Here is a 22,730-nt window from a genome sequence, read left to right on the forward strand (position 1 = left end):
CACACACAAGTGCACAAGCACTCTGCACACGCAGTACATCACACACACACACATGCACACGCTCTCGCTTACCACACATACACACTGCACACAACAGAACTTTTTGCTTCATGTTTATCTCAACCATGGTTGTTGTTTTCTTTTTCTTTTTTTTTTTTCCACACGAACGTCTTGACGTTTAACAAACACATGAACAGAGAGGTAAAAAGGCTGCGATCCATGCCAGGGAGAGGGCCGACAGGATCACAGTCCGATGGTGCACGATCGACCCTTGGGGTTATGCATGGGGGTCACAGGTCGAAGGTGTAGGATCAACCCTTGGGGTTATGCACGGGGGTCACAGGTCGAAGGTGTAGGCTCGATCCTTGGGCTTACGCAGGGTCAGGGTCACAGGCCAATGGTGTAGGATCAACCTTCGGGGGTTGTGCAGGGGAAGGGTCACAGGTCGAAGGTGTAGGCTCGACCTTTGGGGCAGGGTCACAGGGGGGCTGATGGTGTAGGAACCACCCTTGGGGTCGCACGGGGTCAAGGTCACAGTCCAATGGTGTAGGATCGACCCTTGGGGTTGTGCACGGGAAGGACCTGGGGGTGCATCATGGTCCACTCGTACCACACGTTCTTCTCTGTCACCCGCCGCCATATGTCGATCACCACTTTGCTCCCTTTCGTCACAAACACAGGGGTCTGCAACACGAAAACAGCAATGTGTGTAACTGTGTTATAGACGTGTTAATAAAAAAAGCAAACAAGAGAGGCAAGGCCTTCAAGACTCACTTGTGATAAATTAAGTCCCCTAGCATTAATTACAGAGTAATTTCCCTTTTTTACTATTTGCACCAAAAACGTTTGCAAAACAAACAAAAATTCCATGCTGAGCAAAAGAAGTTCCTGTTTTAACAAAAAATGATAATAATGACTCTTCTTGTTGTTGTGTCAGAATAAGAGGTCAAAGTGCCAAGTTTAGAGAATACAAAAAATATAAATATAACAGTAAATGCAGTTTGCATATAATTAGGCTTCTTTTTTTTAATTTTTTTGTGCCTATCCCAGAGGTGCAATATTGTTTTAAACAAGATGACTGGAAAGAACTGAATTTTTCCTATTTTTATGCCAAATTTGGTGTCAACTGACAAAGTATTTGCAGAGAAAATGTCAAGGTTAAAGTTTACCACGGACACACAGACACACACACACAGACAACCGAACACCGGGTTAAAACATAGACTCACTTTGTTTACACAAGTGAGTCAAAAACCATGCTATTTTGTTGTTGCTGTTGCTCCTTTCGTCTGGATAAAAAAAAAAAAAAAAAAAAGCAATGTGAACGACAGATGGATTTAACAAAGCCGTGCATCACTACTTGTGCTCCCTTCTAATGAAAAGCACACACATCCATGCAAACTTACACACACACACACACACACTTGTGTGCACACACGACACACACACACACGTTATTCCCTCTCCCTCCATCCATCCTCCTTGACACTCCCCTCCCTCCCTCTCTCTTTTTTCTTTCTTTTTTTTTCTTCTCTTGTTCTGATTCTTATGCATGCATAATCTATTCATTTCGTTCTATCATTATCGTGACAAGTGTTCAAGTAATATTGGTGATGGTGGTAGTCACTGGAGTATGCTGCACTTGCCACACAGAGATTTCAGAGACAGTAACAATACTGTACCTTTTGAACACCTGGATGTTTCTGGAACTTCTATATTGACGACATCTCTCTCTCTCTCTCTCTCTCTATGTGACTCACTGTCCTATCCATCTGTGAATCTTAGTGTATGGGGGGAGTGAGGGGGTGCTGTCAGTGTGTATGCGCGCGTGTGTGTGTATGTATGTGTGTGCGCTCGCACGCGAGCGTCAGTGTGTGTATGCATGTGTGTGCACGGATGTGGGTGTGTGTGGAGGGCCGGGGGTGTTTTCTTCATTATGTATACAGTTCTGCATGAAAACCTTCTCCTTTCATTTATGTGTGTGCTATTTGTAATAGATGTAGATTAGCAAGGACAGATTGGAAGAACAGGCAATGCCTAAAATCTTAATCCTTGAATAAAAACGTTTTGAGTTCTGAGTTCTCTTTCAGTTCAATTAGGTTCAGCTATACAATTTGTGGTAATGTTTATAAAATTTCAATACACTTACAGCAATGGTTTTCAGATTCTATATGATGACTGTGGCCCTTCTTAGTCCACTTCTGTCATCATTTTTCTTCTTATCCTCTGTATCCATTTTGAACTGTTCAATTCCTTTAGAAATTCCTTAGATTTCAAACTGAAAACACACTCACACACACACGATGCAAAATGTATCATTTCTCTCTCTTCTCTTTCTCTTTTTCCCCTGGACTGATATCACTTTGAGTGAAAAGGTGTAAAAACTAAAGAATGAATGCACTTCCCCACAAAAAACAACCTTTTGGCAGGTGTGAAAAGACAAGTTTTCACACATGACCAAACAAAATCCCATACTTTTTTTCCCCACAACCTTTCAGGACCAGGGTAAAAAAAAAATCCATACCAAACACAAAGCCATACTGAATGGAAAAATAAATTGTCTACTAAAACCCCGAAGAATGAGATCGGCATGTACTGGTGTTCAATCTACACCACTTTTGTTTTTTCAATTGTCTTTTTATTTTTAACAATGAAATAAGTTCTTTGTAGTTCAGGCCCCCCACCCCCCCCCCCACCCCCAAACCCAGAATTTTTCCAATCCCTGAAGGGTGGCTAAACATAATTTTCCAAGACTTTTCCGGCACTGGGAATGGTTCTCTCATGTTTCAAAAACTTTTCCAGCCCTGAAAATGATTCTCTCATTTTTCAAAGACTTTTCAAACAATGGGAATGGTTCTCTCATTTTTCAAAGACTTTCCCTGTACTGGGAACAGCTCTCTCATTTTTCAAAGACTTTCCCTGTACTGGGAACAGCTCTCTCATTTTTCAAAGACTTTTCCAGCAGTGTGAACAGTTCTCTCATTTTTCAAATACTTTTCCAGCTCTGGAAACAGTTCTCTCTCTCATTTTCCCCCAAGACTTTCCCAGCCCTGAAAACGATTTTCTCATTCCCAAAGACTCTCCCCCCCCCCCCCCCCCCCAACCCATACTTCCGTGGCTGTGCAGGAACCCTGACAAAGGGCACTCACCTTGAGGGGAAAGATGATGGGGAACCAGCTCAGCATGTTTGGGGAGTGGGTGGAGGGGAGAATACCTGAAGACAGACAACCAGCTCTTGTACTGACCCTGCCAGCACTTCCAACATTGTTCACCTCTAACATATACAAAAACAAGAGAGGCAAGGCCTTCATGACTCACTTGTGATACACTTAAAAAAAATCCAAGCTTTTTATGTATTGAGTATAATTTCAAAATGTAATGTTTAAGATGAGAAAGATCAGTTTAAAGTAAATTAAGTCCCCTAGCATTAATTACAGAGTAATTTCCCTTTTTTACTATCTGCACCAAAACGTTTGCAAAATAAATAAAACTTCCATGCTGAGCAAAAGAAGTTCCTGTTTGAACAGAAAATGATAATAATGACTGCTCTTGTTGTTGGGTCAGAATATGAGATCAAAGTGCCAAGTTTAGAGAATACAAAAAATATAAATATAACAGTAAATGCAGTTTGCATATAATTAGGCTTCATTTATTATTTTTTTGTGCCCATCCCAGAGGTGCAATATTGTTTAAACAAGATGACTGGAAAGAACTGAATTTTTCCTATTTTTATGCCAAATTTGTTGTCAACTGACAAAAGTATTTGCAGAGAAAATGTCAATGTTAAAGTTTACCACGGACACACAGACACACAGACTTGTTTACACAAGTGAGTCAAAAACAAACAAACCATGAGTGGCACTCTCACTATAGCAGACCTGTGCACCCCTCAAGCTAACCTTTTCAGTACTGTCATAACAGTCTTCAGTATTTTTCACTGGCTTTCAGTATTTTATCACATTCGATCAATATCAAACACTGCTTGCTCTCTCTCTCTCTCTTCCCATCCTCCCTACCACTCTCTTATACAAGAAAAATGCTTATCTTGCAATATCCAATAACCATTTTCATGTCAGGAACAAAAAAAAAAAAAAAAAATTTTTGTATTCTAGATTGTTGCGAAATTGGATTTTGGTTCATGAAATCTGATTTCCGTATTTCTCTTCTTCTTTTTTTCTAAATTCTTTTTAGGAAGAAACACTGAAAAATATGTGGGATGCACAGGTCTGCTGTAGTGACACTCTCTCCTCCTGTGGAGAGCAACCCAGAGAAATCTGCTGTGACAAAAGTGTAGTACAATATTTAAAGCATTGCTGACAATTTAAAACATTGACAATTTGCCAATACTTCAACACTGCTGACAGTTTGAACCATCCATGACTGCTAAAAACATTGACAATATGTTGCAAATCCAACTCTAACCTATTTTCTAATTCATTTTATTTGTTTGTTGGTTTTCTTTTTATGTTGGACACGTACTACTGCCAAAAATAAAATCCCTGTACCAAAGAAGAGACAATTAAGTTTGTGCATTGTGTATTGTATTGTGTGACAAAACAGATCTAAATTTCAACACATTTCAATCCACTCAACATGTAACGCTCCCACACTGAAGAAATCTGTATGCAGCCTTCCACATCATTTTAAACAAGTGTCTCACACCCATCCACCTACACTTATTTATTCATTATTGTTTACACAACACCTATTCTGGGTCAGAGATCAAACTCTAAGTGCTTTCTAAACAGTCATTTGCACTCACCATTCCTTTTCCTGTGTCATTCAATTAGGTTTGAGTCATGCACACACATGTATAATACTTACACAGAGATGCCAACCCCTGTCAAGTGTTTGTCGGAACAATCAGTAAATTTGGTACGAACATTACAAATTAGGTAGGAACATGCTGAACTTGTCGGAACAATTTTTAAGTTGGCGTAACGTCAGAACAAACTGCAATCGAGTGTAACAAAATACAGCAAAATCACAACAGCTGGCATCTCTGCTCAACAGTCCCGCACACTGGCACAGTCCAGAGCATTACTCACTCAGCACAATGTCTTTGTAGAGCACTGTGTCGAAGTAGCCCGCCAAACCATGTATAACGCAGTCCTGGTGAACCTCAAACGTCATGCTCCTGTAGCGATTGTTGTCTCTCACCGCAGCTACACAAACACAACATCCGTAAGTCACTGCCACAAAAGCACATGGTCAAAATAAATACATAAACACCCGAATCTTTCACAAAACAATACAATATTAACAACTGCAAAACAAAATTTACAAGGCTGTTTGTGGATCAAAGTAAATACATAAACCATCTTTCACGAAACAATACTTTCAATCAAAAAATAAAATTTCGAGGCTGCAGAAATTATGAACTGCTCCTCATTTCACACAGCAATGGTAAGGTTCCAGCTTTCAGCTGAGCCACAATAACATGAATTCCTGCTTCAAAAAGAAAATGCAAACAGCTCAAGTAGTGACCAACAAAGGATTTTGAGAGAGTGGGAATTCCACTCAGAAATAATACACATGATACAAAGTGACAGGGAATCCACTAAGAAATAATACACACTGTACAAAGTGAGAGGGAATCCACTCAGAAACAATACACATTGTACAAAGTGAGAGGGAATCCACTCAGAAACAATACTCACTGTACAAAGTGAGAGGGAATTCAACTCAGAAATAATACACATTGTACAAAGTGAGAGGGAATCCACTCAGAAATAATACTCACTGTACAAAGTGAGAGGGAATCCACTCAGAAATAATACACATTGTACAGACTATTCTTGACACAGAGAGAGAGGATTCTACTCAGAAATAACACATACAATACAGAGAGGGAATCCACTCAGAAATAATACACATGACACAGACTATCCCTGGAAGAGAGAGAATTCCACTAAGAAATAATATACATGATACGAAGACTGAGGTCAGACACTCAGAAATAGTACACATGACACAGACTATCCCTGAAAAAGAGAGGGAATCCACTTATAAATAATACACACAGTACAAACAGAGAGGGAATCCACTCAGAAATAATACACACAATACGAACATAGTGGGAATTCCACTCAGAAATAATACACATGATACAGACAGTCCTTCTGATCAACCCCTGTATTACAAAACCATATTTTCTCCGCTTCCGATGTCCTCCCCCTTCTGCTGCCACTGTTTCCATTGATTTTGTAAACCTGACTGTGTATGCTGGCCCTGTAAACTGATGTACCCTGTACTGGAGGTACTGGATTTCTCTGTGTGAAATTCGGGCTGCTCTCCACAGGGAGAGTGCATCACTACACTACAGCGCCACCAATTTTAATAAAAATATATTTTCCTGCATGCAGTTTTATTTTTTTTACAGAATTTTGCCAGGAAAAACCCTTTTGTTGCTCTGGGTTCTTTTACGTACGCTAAGTGCATGTGCTGCACAAGGGACCTCGGTTTATCGTCTCATCCGAAAGACAAGCGTCCAGACCACCACTCAAGGCCTAGTGGAGGGGGAGAAAATACTGGCGACTGAGCCGTGATTCAAACCAGCGCGCTCAGATTCTCTCGCTTCTTAGGTGGTTACCTCTAGGGCATCACTCCACAAGAAGATTGGGCCCTGTCTTCCTATGCCAAGCCCTAGACACAGCCAATAGGAATTCACTCCCCTAAAATGGCCATAAAACCAAGCATGTGAAATACTGGGATGTGTTTGTTTCATGTGCCTGTTTCATGATACAGCGTAAGTCATAGCCATACTGGGCCCAAATACACTCCCAGTTTTTCAGCCTCTCTCACTGAACCTTAAATAAAACGAACACAAAAACATCTCCCCATAATATCACAGCAACAACAAAGACATTTAAGTGGGGGAAAAAATAAAAATAAAAACACAAGCTTTCCTTACCTTTATTTGGATGGTGAAAGTGAAATACTTTTTGGGGCTCAGCCAAAATCTGACAGTTGTGCAGGCGAACCACATATGGCATCTCATAAGCACTCTGAAATGTATCAAATTGACAATAATCACACTCTGTTAGTGTGTATACAACATATCAAAATGACTTTATATATCAAATCAGTTTGATAAGCAGCACATGAAATTGATGACTGATGGCAAAAAATTGATAAGCAGAATATCAAACTGATAAAGTACGGTATCAGACATAAAACTGACAATATATGACTATCGTTCGATTTACAGATGATAAACTCTTAAATATATGATGTGTACAGTATCAAACCAACAAAATATGGTGTAAGTCTAGAATGAAACATGTCAAACTGACAATGGAGAGATTTTGCTTTGAATTCAATGCACGTAGCTTACAACATACCACACTAATTAAATGCAGCTGAAGTGATTCAAATCCATCTGAGTCAAAATTCTCTTTGAACAGAAATCTGCTTAAGCACGAATCTTTGCTTGCACATTGCACACGGTTCCCACAGATATGACTGAACAGAGTTCCATACTTTTTACAGACCTTTTCCAGACCAGGCTGAAAAATTTTGATTTCAAACACAAAGCCTATCTGAATCTGAATCAAATCTTTGTCTGCTACTTCCCTGACAAAAGAGATTGACACATATCACAGCATCAATGTCCAGTGTCATCAGTTTTGGGGTTTTGCTTGTTTTTTTCAAATGCATTAAAATTTCTATTGACTGGTACTTGTCAAAGTTTTTATACACATTCCAAGTCTTTTTTTTCCTCAATAATTATGTTTACATTATATGTCTAAATAATGAAATTACTTTATTTATTTTTCTTTCTTCTATGTGTCCATTGTGTTATGAAGAAATGTCATCAAAAAATAATTAAAATAAAATTAAAAAAATCAATGACTTTTCCAGACTTTGAGGGATAAAACATTTTTTCCAAGACATTTTCAGCCCTGGAAATTGTTCCCTCATTTTTCCAAAGACTTTTCCAGCACTGGAAACCGTTCCCTCATGTTCCAAAGACTTCGCCAGACATCCGTGACTGTATGAACAGACCCAGAGTCTCGACGTACAAGCTGAGCAGACCTACAGCCAGTACACCCCCCCCCCACCCCCCATACCCCTCGTCCCCCCCCCCCTTCCCCCAGTACCCACCTCTGGGGGCTTGTCCTTGTCTTTACTGTTCCTCATCTCGCAGTACAACTTGGCCGACTGCAGGGGAGCCATGTAGGAGTTGTAGTCACTGGGGATGCTGATGCCGTCCTCTGTCACAAATAAAGGTTAAGGGTTAAAGGTCCCATAGACTTGTACGGGTATCAGGGCAGTGAAATCGCATCCACTATGTCAAGGGCTCGGCATATGAAGGTGGGGCTCAATCCTCCCCTTCTGCCGTTTTAACATTCCTCAACCGAATTCAGGTAACCATTCACACACACACACACAAAAAAACAAACACAAAAAAACAACAACAACAACCAACTGATATAGATTAGTGAGAACAAAAGGAAATTTTCTTCCTAAAATTACGTTCAAGTAACATACTTACCGTGACCCACTAGTTCAGACTCCAGCAGGGGTGTGATTCCTGTCCTGTGCAAACTGCTACCCGCCTATGCGGAGAAAACGAAAGTAGCTACGGCCAATAACCTCCCGAAGTAGGTTACCTCCCCTGTGCATCCCTGACTAGCGCCCTCTTTTTCCGGCAGCCATCTTGACTCTTGATCCTGTGCTTGCCATACGGTTAAGTTTTTTTTTTTGTTTTTTTTTTCGTATTTCTGACTGTCTATCGATTCTTTGACACTTTATGTTTTGTATCTTACGAAGACTTGTATCAGGTCACAAACTTACTTAGCTCGTTTGGCCAACCAAGCTAAACTTATGGCACAATCTCTATCGTAAGGGCCCTCTACCTCGGGTTCTCTCAACTTTAGGTACACGTACAGTATTTGGGCCAGAAATTAAGCCTTGCGTCGTTAAGCCTTGCGCACTATTAGATTATAAAAAAATCTCTTTATGCAATTATGGGGACTCTCACTTCAGCGGGCAAAAGGCCTTGCAGGCCTGACAAACAAATTGGAAGAAAAGGCCATGCCTAAAATCTCAATTCTTGAATAAAAAATGCCTGGAGTTCTGAAAAAAATAAAATAAAATAAAAGAAACAACCCCCCCCCCACCCCCACCACCCGCAACTCCCCCGCACACACACAAACACACTCAAACACAAACCATCACACAAACACTCAAACACACACACAACCACCACCCCTAAACCAGCCTCACCTTTCATAAACCGCTGGGCCCCGTCCAGGCACTCTGGTGACAGCTCGTTGTCACCGAAAGACCCGAGAAGCTCGCTGATGACGATGTCGGCTTTCTGCGGGGCCTCCCACACCCGCATGTCACATGACACCACCTCCACCATGTTGCCCCACATTTCCTCCCGCATGTTCTCCAGTCTGTCAAGGGGAGAGCATCACGAAACATCATCAAGGGAACGCATCACTGAACATTTGTATTTGTATTTCTTTTTATCACAGCAGATTTCTCTGTGTGAAATTCGGGCTGCTCTCCCCAGGGAGAGCGCGTCGCTATAATACAGCGCCACCCATTTTTAAAAATTTTTTCCTGCCTGCAGTTTCATTTGTTTTCCCTATTGAAGTGGATTTTTCTATAGAATTTTGCCAGGAACAACACTCTTGTTGCCGTGGGTTCTTTTACGTGCGCTAAGTGCATGCTGCACATGGGACCTCGGTTTATCGTCTCATCCGAATGACTAGCGTCCAGACCACCACTCAAGGTCTAGTGGAGGGGGAGAAAATATTGGCGGCCAAGCCGTGATTCGAACCAGCGCGCTCAGATTTTCTCGCTTCCTAGGTGGACGCGCTACCTCTAGGCCATCACTCCACATCAAATGTGTGGTGGGAATAGTTTGTTTCACTTTTTCAGGGAGACGTCGCTGGGTTCGGACAAATCCTATGATACGCTACACCACATCTGCTGCGCGGATGCCTGGCCAGCAGCATAACCCAACATGCTCAGTCAGGCCTTGAGTGAATATACATTCGTGTACCTATAAGAGTGGATTTCTTCGACAGAATTTTTGCCAGAGGACAACACTCTCATTGCCAAGGTTTCTCTTTCAGAGGGCCAAGTGCATGCTGCACATGGAACCTTGGTTTATCGTCTCATCCGAATGACTAGACGCTTAGCTTGATTTTCCAGTCAAACTCTGGAGGAAGGGCGAGAGTGGGATTCAAACCCAGAACCCCATGGACTCTGTATTGGCAGATGAGCGTCTTAACCATTCTGCCACCACCCTTCTCTCCTGCATGGTGGGAATAATGACGGCAACGATCATCCATGCTATTTTTCTTTTCTTTCTCTTTCTTTTTTTTTTTTTTTGCCCCAGACTAGGTTGAAAACAGACATTTGGGTTCTTCCCACAAGCACTGTTTAATCACACACACACACACACTCATACATGTATATATACACACACATATATATACATATATATGACGACAGCATTCAGATTTATCTCACAAACACCACAGATAGCATTCAGATTTATCTCACAAGCACTACAAACACACACACATACCAATTACTTCTATAAAAAACAGACATTCTTTCCACAAACACTACATAAATCTCACACATACACACTTACACAAAATGCCTTATGTGACAACAGCGTTGCTATTCTTTTCACAAGCACCATAAACACACAACTATCACACACACTCATACCAGAACAAAATCTTTATATAATGACAAAAGCATTCAGATTATTCTGAAGTTCAGCTTCCTCTCACAAGCACTAAAAAGAAACATCACAAAAAAGAAGTAAACAATGCCTTACATAACAATAACATTCACAGTGGAGCGATGGCCTTGAGGTAACGAGTCCAACTGGGAAGCAAGAGAATCTGAGATCGCTGATTCGAATCACGGCTCAGCCGCCGATATTTTCTCCCCCTCTACTAGACCTTGAGTGGTGGTCTGGACGCTAGTCATTCGGATTAGATGATAAACCTAGGTCCCGTGTGCAGCATGTACTTAGCGCACGTAAAAGAACCCATGACAACAAAAGGGTTGTTGCTGGCAAAATTCTGTTGAAAAATCCACTTCGATAGGAAAACAAATAAAACTGCTTGCAGGAAAAAAAACAAAAATGGGTGGCGCTGTAGTATAGCGACACGCTCTCCCTAGAGAGAGCAGCCCGAATTTCACACAGAGAAATCTGTTGTGCTAAAAAGAAATACAAATGCAAAAACATTCTTCTAACAAGCACAATAAACATCCATCACACACAAACATCAAAGAAACCAAAAACCAAACAACAACAGTTCCTTACGTGACGACAGCATTTGGATTCTTCTCCACAGCGTAGATTTTCTTCACTTTGCGGCCTGTCTGTTTCAAAGCAGCAATGGCCGCCCGGACCAACGGTCCTCGTCCAGCCCCAACCACCATCAACACACTGTACACAAACAACAACAACAACAAAAAATGTTTAGTCATTTTCAACTGTTTGCACAACGCAAGTTTTCCGCAGAAGCGATCAAACAGTGATGGCCTAAAGGTAACGCGTCCGCCTAGGAAGCGAGAGAATCTGAGCGGACTGGTTCGAATCACAGTACAGGGGCCAATACTTTTTCCCCCTCCACAAGGCCTTGAGTGGTGGTCTGAACACTAGTCATTCAGATGAGATGATAAACCTAGGTCCAGTGTGCAGCATGCACTTAGTGCACATAAAAGAACCCACGGCAACAAAAGGACTGTCCCTGGCAAAATTGTGTAGAAAAATCCACTTCGACAGGAAAAACAAATTAAACTGCACACAGGAAAAAATACAAAAAAAAATGGGTGGCGCTCTAAGTGTAACAATGCGCTCTCCCTGGGGAGAGCAGCCTGAATTTCACACAGAGAAATTTGTTGCGACAAAAAAAGAGAATACAAATACAAAATACAAACTTCCATACTTTTTTTTCCAGACCTTCCCCTGGCCAGACTGAACATTCTCCATACCAAACTGAATCAAAAACTTTATCTGCTTCACTGATGAAAGAAACAGGCAGTTCTCATGGTAGTTGGTACCAATGTTCAACTTTAACCACATTTTTGTTTTGTTTCTTTGTTAGCTTTTCAAATACATAAAGTTCTATTTAGAATAGCACCAGAAATGCATAAAGTTCTGATTTGGAATGGTACTGGAAATGGTTCTCTCATTTTTTCCAAGACTTTACCAAACACACACACATGACACCGTACAAACCCTGAGAACAGAATACAGAAGCTATCCATCATGTTTACCCAGAGAAATCAGCTTGGCTGACCATTCTGAAGTGATCCCAATTCATCTGATGCTAACATTTTGTTGAACAGGTTTCCGAAAACTTTCAATATAATGGAAATGGAAGGGGTAACTTAAAAAGGGGAGATAGAAAAGCTTTGCGAACTGAAGTGATCCCAATTCATCTGATGCTAACATTTTGTTGAACAGGTTTCCGAACACTTTCAATACAATCGAAATGGAAGGGGTAACTTAAAAAGGGGAGACAGAAAAGCTTTGCGAATTGTAAAAAACACCTAAAAAAAAACCCCTCCACCCAAACCCCAAACAGAAAAAAAAGAACACCAAGAAGGGACCAAGGTGCTTCAACAGACAGACACGTGTCCTCTTTAATGTGTGTGTGTGAGTGTGAGGATGTGTATGAGTGTGTTTATGGTAGGAAGGAAGAGACAGACATGGAAAACGCCTTTAAACAGATGTTCTCTCAAACAACAACAAAACAGAACTCAACAAAATACAAGGAATGATCTGCGACTCACAGCTCTTTCGTCTCCTTTTCTGCCTCTGGCACTTTATCCAGAATTGCATAGTAGATGGCCTGTGTGCAACAAACAATGATGCTGTCATTCAATATCAAGACAATAAAAACAAACAAACAAACAAAAAATCGTTTAGGAGACACTGACTGAGGTACAAAATTAAAATTACTGCTCAGACATAGTGTATGCAATGTAAACCAATTTCATAAATTCACAACACACACTGGTGATAAACTCTAGGGAGAGCTGGACAGTACATGGTCTTCAGAGAAGAAGCCCCTCTCAGTAAAATTTAAAACACACTAAAACTTACAAAGAACAGAAACTCAGTCAAATGGAAAAGAAGCTTCCACTACAAACATTACATCAGACATGAAAAATTAAAGTAAAACAAGCACAGACATTGATCAGCTTAGTCGTTACCTGTCACTATATTTATTACATGTTTACTTGAAACTGTGACACATTTCATATCAACCACAAAAAGGAAATGTTCTTCCGTAGCCGTGCTGAGTGGGCAAAGGCAAGGGTAGAGGACATTGCTTTGACTTCGTGAGCTCTGGCTGGTGGGGCATGCACTAAGGGGTCTGAGTTTGAGTGGGTGAACTGGCGACACCACTCGCCAGGGGCGATGGGACTCGGAGATAGGGCGTACTGTGTCACCTAAGGATACTGGTGTGGGCAAAGAAGACTGAGGCCCACAGCTGTATTGTGGGAGAGGTCTGTGGACCACAGCTGACCTGTGCTGATAATGTAGCGCAAAGAGAATCAGGTCAGTGTGTTGAATCCACACTTTATTGAGAGCCCTTCCAATCAAAGGAAGGGAAGGAAACCCGTACCCTATAGGGTTGTCTCACTTGAGCGCGGTTGAGCGTCAATGGAAGAAGGTGCACATGTGGCTTGATCTGACGATTCCACATTGGTTGTGGGCCGAATGGGAAAGTGATATATGTGTTTGAAGGAAACTGTGGCATGAGACAGAGGTAGCCCAACATGTTGGGCTTGCCTTAGGTGTGACAGCCAGATCTGTAGAGCTCCTCCATGCGAGCTGACAGGTGATGGGTGCGCCCCACCCCCTACTTTTTTGTCGCTGCCAAAAAACAGCACTGGCATGTTGCCTATGCATAGAATGGTGGACATTTGGCAACAAGAGACTTGAGGTCCCTGGTGTCTCTGGGACAAGGCTGTGTACCATCACGAAGGGGCATACAGAAGGCTTGGTGGCTTCTCTACCTGATGCAAGGGAAGTAACTGAGTTGCCTCCCTTGGCGCCGAAAAATCAGCAAAGTGGGGAGGCCTCTTCAACACATATCACCTTTTGCACTAGTGGGTCACGGTTAAGTATGTGTAATTAATTAAACACTGTTTTTAACTGAATAACTAAGAAAGATAAAAAAAATTTTAAAAGTACAGACTGACATCAACCTCACCCCATACACACGCAACTGAATAAAAGGATTAATGACATACAGCATAATGTTTCAAAGAACTTCATTAATGCACCATAATTCTATTTTCAAACAATCGACCTAAAAAAATAAAGCAAACATGAACTCCCTTGCCCACTGGCATCCGTACGAACACAAGTTCATCAAATGTAGTGAAAACAACTAAGAATGAAAACAACAACAAAAAATACCACTCACCTTCTGATACTCTGAGTATTTGACAGGGTCTTTCTCAAAGACTTCATAGGTGTGAGATTCCAAATTGTCCATCAAAGGCTGACAAAACAATAAAAAAAGAAAAATATCTAAGTTTAACAGATATTGAAATAAATAACTTTCAGTGATCATACAAAAAAGACATGCATATTCACACAATTCTGTATAGTTTAAGTGCTCTCTATCTTGTATGATGTAGAAAACAAATTGTAAAATACACGTACTGTTCCTATCCATCTATACAAAATTTCTGCATTGTAAACACAAACAGCATGGGTTTTTTTTTGTTTGTTTGTTTTTTGTTTCAGGCACTTGTAAGTTGGGTTCTTTCAAAAGCCCACCTCATCAAATTCTGAACTCATAAGCCATGGACCATCAAATTAACACACTGTCAACACACTAACAGGTTCATAAAATGCAGGAATGAAACAGAATTTTCAACAACACACACATGCACACACACACACACACAAGACTTCCATGAAACTGGTTAAAGAGGAAAAGATACTGTCAAGTCTTTAAAACTGACAAATGAAGAAAGTCTGTGAGTGTCAAACTCGTGTTCTTTTTTTTGTGTTTTTTTTTCACCCAAAATTTCTCCATTTGTCCATGTCATAAAATTGCCACAATCTCAAATGTCAATATGAAATCAAATCAAATTATGATGCTTAGAGCATCGCCAACCACTAATGCCATCTGCCATGTCAATAAACAGCTTGTACATGTACATATATATCAGTCACTTGTCATTAGACAAGATCACCAGAACTCAATCACAGAAACAAAAGATCTTCTGCCACTTCTCTTACAGCAAGCCTAAGTATCGCAGACAATGGCTTATTATTCACAAAGCTCTTAACATACACTTGTTTTCTACAGCATTCTAACGAATCAAAATATTTGGTTCACAAGTATCAGATTCAGCTAAGCATTTAAATATAAGAATTAGGAAAAATAGCAACAACAACAAAAAAAAACAATGCAATGAGAAACAGTTTTTATTTAAAAAAAAAAAAAAAAAAAAAAAAAAAAAAATATATATATATATATATATATATATAAGGTTGCACATAATATGTGCTCACACAAAAGAACCCTCAATGTATATACTGACCTGCAAGGGACACTGCAGGTAGTCTTCAAACCCTTTGGCAAACTCGGTGAGAGGGTCTGGGGGATCTTGGGTCTGCAGATACACAACCAACCACATCAAAGATAGAAGAAAACCATGAAAAGGATTTTTAAAAATATATATATATATAGGTCAAATAAGGTGACGCAAAAAAAAAAGCAAAAAAAAAGCAAAAAAAAAGCCAAGACTCAAAAAATATTTATGCATGACCCTCCGTTGATATTAAAAAAATTATATATTTTACCTGGCCCTCTACTGATTTTAACCAATATACAGTACCTATCTGCTTTACTAAATCTTCTCTTGATATCAGTTTTCATTGTTCACTAAGGATATGAATACCAGTCTCCCCAAAATAAAGAAAGGAAAATATAACCCCCATATATCAACCCACACAGATTGTAGTAATCTGTAGCAAATACATAAATGAATAAACAGAAAAAGCCTGATCTCTCTCTCTCTCTCTCTCTCTCTTACCTGCCACAGATGATCAAGGTATTGCTGGTAGCACCGGATACCTTTGTCTGGATGCCTGTCTGCCCCAGTCAGAATCACTTGTACATCCAGCTGAAAAAGCCAACAGAAAGACTTTTTTTGTTTTTGTTAGATAACTAAAAACAAAAAATGATTTTTCTTCCCTTTCTTTAAAAAACAACAACACAAAAACAACCCCCCCCCCCTCCCACCCCATCAAGCTATTTGGTACAGGTCAAGAGTTTTATCAAAATTACAAGACTTTTCCAGACCCTGAGGGGCAAAACATGTTTTTTTCCAAAACATTTCCAGCCCTACAAATGGTTATTTCTTTTTCCCCTATGACTTCTCCAGCCCTGGAAATGGTTCTGTCTTTTTTCCTACATTTTTCCATCCATGGAAATGGTTCTCCATTTTTCTGAGACTTTTCCAACTCTGTGGAAACGGTTCTTCCCTTTCTTTCCTAGACTTTTTCAGCCCTGGGAATGGTTCTCTCATTTTTCCCAAGACTTTTCCCTTTTTTCTAGCCCTGAAAAAAATGGTTCTCTCATTTTTCTAAGCCTTTTCTAGCGCTGGCTCTTTGCTTTTCCCTTGACTTCTCCACCCCCACACTTACTTTCCATGACTGTACGTACCCTGGACCCAGCACAGACAGACCAGGACTCACCACTATGGTTGCCTGACTGCCCAGGACAAGTAGATCAGCATGTCAGGCAAGTAATGTCCTTACCCAACGCGCCCAACTGGGCAAGTTTTCAAGCCCAGCATGTTGTGTTTTCAAAAATATTGGTCATGCTCCCAGTACCTATCATCAAATCTCTCTTCATCTAGTAGATTTTTTTTGTCTGACAAGTTATCACCAGAAAATGATACCGTGCAGTTCTACAAGGTGAATTGCCAGTGACTGCTATCTTTAGAGAACCAATGGTAATTCTACAAGGTGAATTGCCAGTGACTGCTATCTTTAGAGAACCAATGGTAATTTTTTGTACAGCATAGTTTGTCTTCTGTCCACCACACAAATCAAAATCACAACGCTATGGACTCTAACGTTGTTCCACTTTACAAACAACAACAAAAACAGTTTAGAACAATGAGGAAATCTGAGTTAAAACTGAAACTTCGCAGACAGCAGAAAAATATCTACAAAGGGGAGATAGAATGCAGTTTTCAGCTGAAATGGCTGAAAGAATTTCCATGGCTGACGGTCAGCTGTGAAAACATGCCAAAGGCAGTATTTTATCAAGTGATAGAGAAAACTTGGTTTAGCTGTTCAAAACTACATTTATTTTCCCGTGCAATACAATAAAACAAATATCAGTTAAAGAAAAAGGTTTGACAGCTTCTTTCTTTCTGTGTGTGCATGCACGCACACTTGTGCACATATGTAAGTTTCTGAAAGCACTGAGGGCAAGTGCAAAATCTGTCCGGGCAAGTGAATGAATTTTCCACTGACTCGCCCGACTGGGCAAGTAGGAAAAAAAAGTTATGTTGAGTCCTGCAGGCCAACGCTCACCTTGTAGAAGCGGCGGACAAGAGCCTGGTGGGGTTTGGACAGGACGGGGTAGCCCTTCTTGTTGGTGAGGAACAGCTTGGTGGAGACCACAATGGCCTTGAGAGGCTCGGCCATCCAGCGCTCCACAATGTCCTCCGAGGGAATGTCGGCCGTCACCTCCAACACCAGGTCCACCTTCTTCGTGGAGTCGCACAGGGAGCGGAACTTGTTCCACCTGTGACAGGTATCACAGGTACGTCAACTCTGTTCAACAATGACTTGTAATAGTAACTCAATGTATACATAAGCATTTCTACAGTAATACCTTCCAACAATTCATTACATTCACATCATCAATTTCAAACTATGTTTTACACAGTAAGACAAATAAAAATTACTATTAAATACCAATTTATAAATTTTGAAATAATAAACTATAACAACACTACCGGATATATACAAAGATTTCTTTTATACTGACCACACACACACACACACACACACACAACAACAACAACAACAACACTAACAGGTATATACAAAGATTTCTTTTATACTGACCACACACACACACACACACACACACACACACACACACAAATATTTAGTAAAGCTCAAAAGATGCTGACACAGTTATCATCAACTAAAGAAAAGAAAAAAAGTTATGTTAATGTCAACAATGCGTACCACTTCCATGTGTCTTCAATCATGCTTCCTTCCATGGCATCATCGTCATCTTTGAACAAACGGTCTGTCATGTCCGGGGCACTCACCAGTGGCACTTGGATCCAGTATTGCTGCAAACCAGTAACCTATACATAACACTGTTAAAAATACGCTTTTCTCACGAACAGGGGAAAACCCTTTATCATCTACACACTTATACAGCGTCCAAGGGTAAGGCATTCAATTAAAGGTTCAGGTTAACACAAAATGAATTAACATATATAACTGTATGAATTAACATATCTTTAAGTAAATTTATCAAATGTGTGTGTGTATGTGTGTGTGTGTGTGTCACTGTGTGTGTTTGTATTGTGCGTGTGTGTGTGTGTGTGTGTGTGTGTGTGCACTCTGTGTGTGTGTGTGTGTGTGTGTGTGTTTGAGAGTATGTGTGTGCGTGACTGTGTGTCTGTATGTCTGCTGATGTATCTGAGCACCTGCATATGAATGTGACAAGTAATGAAGTATATTTATTATATATACTTTTTTTAAAATTTTTTATCAAACTGGGGAATTTCTAGCCCTGCAGCACTGGAGTGAAGAACTGTGAACTCACCATTGGGATGAAGGTGGACAGGATGTGCTCGTAGATGCAGCGTGCCATGTTAGCACAGTTAGCGCTCTGCAGGGTGATCATCAGCGCGGGCAGGCCCAGGTGACAAGCGAAGGCCAACTCCTGTTTCAACGCCTGGGGGTAAAAGCACACACAAACACCTTTACTACTGAGTATGGCATGGTTTTAACTCTCTCCATACGAACAGCGAAAAAGACGACGTTAACAGCGTTTCACCCCAATTACCATCATTAAAATATTGCAAGCGGAAGGCTCTTATACTGAAGAGGTGAATGTTGACAAAGAATACCACAATTCTGACAACGGAAGCTAAAGGTTGGGTCATTCAGACACCCACTGGACATCCAAGGGGTCTGTGTAGAGAAGAAGAGAGGACCGGCCGTACTGAGTGAGTTAAGGATTGTGAAATATTAGCGTTCAAGTTTTGAGTTATGTGCATGAAAGTAGGTATTGAGATGTCTGATATGTATAACCACTAACCAGTGATGATTTCTGTGGGTCACTTATGTATGAAAATAAAACAGTGTTTGGATGGATGTGAGTGAAGGGTTATATAGATATACACATGTAAGTTTTCATTTTAGTTTTTCAATGAATATTTTAGATATCAGTTTTTATGGTCACATTGTAACTGAGCATGTTTTATTCAGAAAGGCATTATATAAATAATCATTATTATCATTATCATCATCATGATTACTATTATTACTAATACTATAGTATTGTCATCATTATTATTAATGTTGTGCAAAGCATTATTATCTGCAGTATCATTGTCATGCAAAGAATATCAAGCTACATGGTTCCCAAAATGTTAATCCAAAGCAAAACAAAATCATCAGAAGTAAGTCAATATTGATTTTATCTATTCCTTATGTGTGACCTTACAGGTTACATTCCATACATCTCAACAAGAAACTGTGGGGTTTTTATGTAAAGGAAAAACACGAACCTAGTTTGAATACACTCCAAATGATATGGCAAAAGCAAACAAACAAACAAAAAAAACCCACCACCAACGAAGACATCAGATATCCCCAAAATGTTCAACTGTCCATTGCCATTAATTTTCATCCCTTTTTCTGAAGGGTGCAGCGATGTCACATTGATGAGGTGGCAAAAGCAGTGGACAACAGAATCAAAGACTGTTTGAACACAAATGTTTTTAAACCTAGTATGCTAGCCAGCAGCCTGAGAGAATCTGGCTTCCAAGTCAAAGTCCTTGCCACAGAGATTTGTGCAAGAGGGTTTGTGAGTGCATCTGCCTACAGCCTCATGAAACAGCTGTCAATTTCTGGCAGAGAGAGGACATGGGCTCTCAAGGCAATGGCAGAAGCAGCAGAAAGGAGCTCCAGCTGGATCTGGTCAAGGAGGAATTAAAATTTCCCTATTCAAACTAGGCATACGATGGCTCAGTGGTTAAAACATTTGCCAGAAAAGGTGACTCAGTCCTGAAGTGGTGGCCACCCTGAGGCACAGTTTGAACCTGCTGAGGACCAGAAAAAAAAAGAAAAAAAAGAAAGAAATAAAGGCGGCAATACAAGGGCATCCATGATCCAGCAGTCATGATCTGGCCGCCCGGCCCCCTTAGAGTGTAAGGAGTTAAGGACTGAAACACTTGACTGAGGGGGCTTCTTCTCTGAAGACCTTGTACTGTCCAGATCTCCCTAGAGTTTCTAATCACGAATGGAGAAAACAAAGCAGATATCACATATCTAGCATTATTGAGTTTATTCACTCATAAACTGTAATATATACCAATGAAGAGTTAAAAACTGAAACAAAGACTTGCTTACCATTTCTGAATTTCTCTGGATTTTGAAGTCTGTGGAGTCTAGCTGTAACCAAGGGGACACCTTTCCAACCACCAAATTGCTCCAGTCTGAAAACAAAAGATATAATATGAATAGAACAAGCAGTGATAGAGCAATTCATGCACAATCAACAAAACATTATCAAAATGCATGAAAAAACGCATAAACATAGACATCACACACACACACACAATGACACATAAAATGATAAGCATGCACACCTACTGACCAATTAAACAAACTGAGTGAATCCTGTACCCAAAGCTATCCTGTGGGCATGTTATAAGTGAACAGAATCAAGAAATATAAGTCAACATTACCTGAACTGGATAGGCACAAATCTGAGCGTGACAGCGGTCCGGTTCTGTTCTTGGCCGCATTCTCAAAAAATTCTCGCTTCAGTCGTGGATGAACAATTGGCATGCATGCAAAATCAAACCTGCAAAATAAAGAAATGAAATGAAAGTGAAAGAGTCATATGTATCATTAAATGAAATAAAGTGTCTCTTTATTAAATATGGGCTGCCCTTCCCAAGGAGACTTGGGATCTCCTAATCTGGCACCACCTTTTTTTTTCTTTTTCGTCTCACTCTCAAGAACCAAAAAATGAAGAAGAAAAATTTCTTCATGCTAATTACTGAAAATATCATGTATGCACACATACTCAATCTCTGTCTCTTCACAAACACAGACCTACACTCATTTCCTCCTACTATGCCTCAGAATTACAGCCTACTCTTTCCCTTTCCTCCATCCCAGTCCTACATTGTATCCCGCACACGGCAATTGTGCAACTACTCACGACCTTCATCTGACCACTTCTTTCCTCAAAGACAAAATCAATGTACTGTATGTATGATAACAACACTGAGCTGCACATTTCATCAAGAGAGACTACAAGAATAAAGAACCTGGCTGTGTCTCAACCATGCTGAAAGAACAGCTTCCATGCCTGCAAGAAAGATGACAAGACCTCTGTCTCTCCTTAAAATGAGTGGTTGAGAGGTCAGTGCCCGCCATACCTGGCCCACCTGGCAAGTTCATAAAATAACAATCAACAAACACCACATCCAACCTGGGCACTTTCCTGATTTTGTTTCTACTCAAATTCTTGTTCTAACATCGTCAAAGGTCAGCCAGAAAAAAACAACTACCTTATATTACAGAACATCAGATGTTCCAGAAGCAAGAACAGAACAATAAAGAAACTTATTCGTTGTGAGATACAGCTGTAAACTGGAACAACTTGAGCCAAAACCAGTTGCTGGCGAGGGTGCAAGACCACCGTCAGTGACAGCAGCTTTTATGCTGTGTAGAATTATTTAGAAACTTACACAACTACACCCCCCCCCCCTCACACACACACCTCTGCCCTGTTGTGTATAGCCAACCAGGCTCCTACAACATACCCTATCAAAAAGTATATGACAATCAATGACACAGCACCTGAAATGATTCTTGCAAGCAGTTTGCTTGCTTAGTTTGAATTGGAATGATATATAAGGCACTATGGACTGCAGGGGATCTGGACAATTGGAACATAGGGGTTTCTGCGTTGTTGCTTCGTTTCTTAAGTTCTTTCTTCAATGCTATCCCGCCCGCTATGGCAGTGAAGAACAGATAACCTTGCCGTGATGCTAGGTGACCACTATTTTGACGTTAATAGTTGTTTTGCACTCCAAGTTGTAGTTGTAATTCACCATGTCTTTCAGGAGGCTATAAAGTAAGTGTAACAAAAGACTTTAAAAATCACATGGTAGTGGATACATGTTCTTTCTTTCTTGAAATAATGATTTGTCGATTTGATAAGAAATGACACCTGTGACCCAAAACCGACAGAACAGTGTGTATCCTTTTCTATTTCTCAAGATTCTCACCCAGATTTGCATGCCCACTCCAACACAGAGTTGATATCAGGAACACAGTGGAAATCCCGACCACAAGACAAACGTGACGGCATTTTGGAACCTTTCCCTCGTTTCGTCTATCTCTCACCGGAAGCCTAGCGGAAGTGGCATCTTTTTTCTTGAAAAATGAGATTGGAAATAAATCTTGTTGTGAAAGGTAT

At 40.5% G+C, this 22,730-nt stretch overlaps 1 protein-coding gene across 2 annotated transcripts; it reads right to left on the bottom strand.

Moving 5' to 3' along the window:
- Positions 1-382: 382 nt before the first annotated feature.
- On the bottom strand, positions 383-22,695 carry LOC143286038 (protein arginine N-methyltransferase 5-like). 2 transcript variants are annotated; one of them, XM_076593562.1, is made up of 17 exons: positions 22,540-22,695; positions 20,983-21,101; positions 20,645-20,730; positions 18,831-18,962; positions 18,239-18,348; positions 17,573-17,786; positions 16,060-16,149; positions 15,565-15,636; positions 14,433-14,510; positions 12,787-12,845; positions 11,309-11,434; positions 9,232-9,407; positions 8,107-8,216; positions 6,914-7,007; positions 5,049-5,165; positions 3,150-3,214; positions 383-684 (listed from the first exon to the last, which is right to left on the bottom strand). In XM_076593562.1, the coding sequence occupies exons 1-17, from the start codon at positions 22,620-22,622 to the stop codon at positions 532-534; spliced, it is 1,884 nt and encodes a 627-aa protein (XP_076449677.1). In that variant the 5' UTR covers positions 22,623-22,695; the 3' UTR covers positions 383-531. The 2 variants fall into 2 exon arrangements, with proteins under 2 accessions (XP_076449677.1, XP_076449676.1); XM_076593561.1 differs by having other exon boundaries at positions 18,239-18,363.
- Positions 22,696-22,730: the final 35 nt, after the last annotated feature.

This window comes from Babylonia areolata, chromosome 9 (genome assembly GCF_041734735.1).
Source record: "Babylonia areolata isolate BAREFJ2019XMU chromosome 9, ASM4173473v1, whole genome shotgun sequence".
In the NCBI taxonomy this organism is placed as follows: domain Eukaryota; kingdom Metazoa; phylum Mollusca; class Gastropoda; order Neogastropoda; family Buccinidae; genus Babylonia; species Babylonia areolata.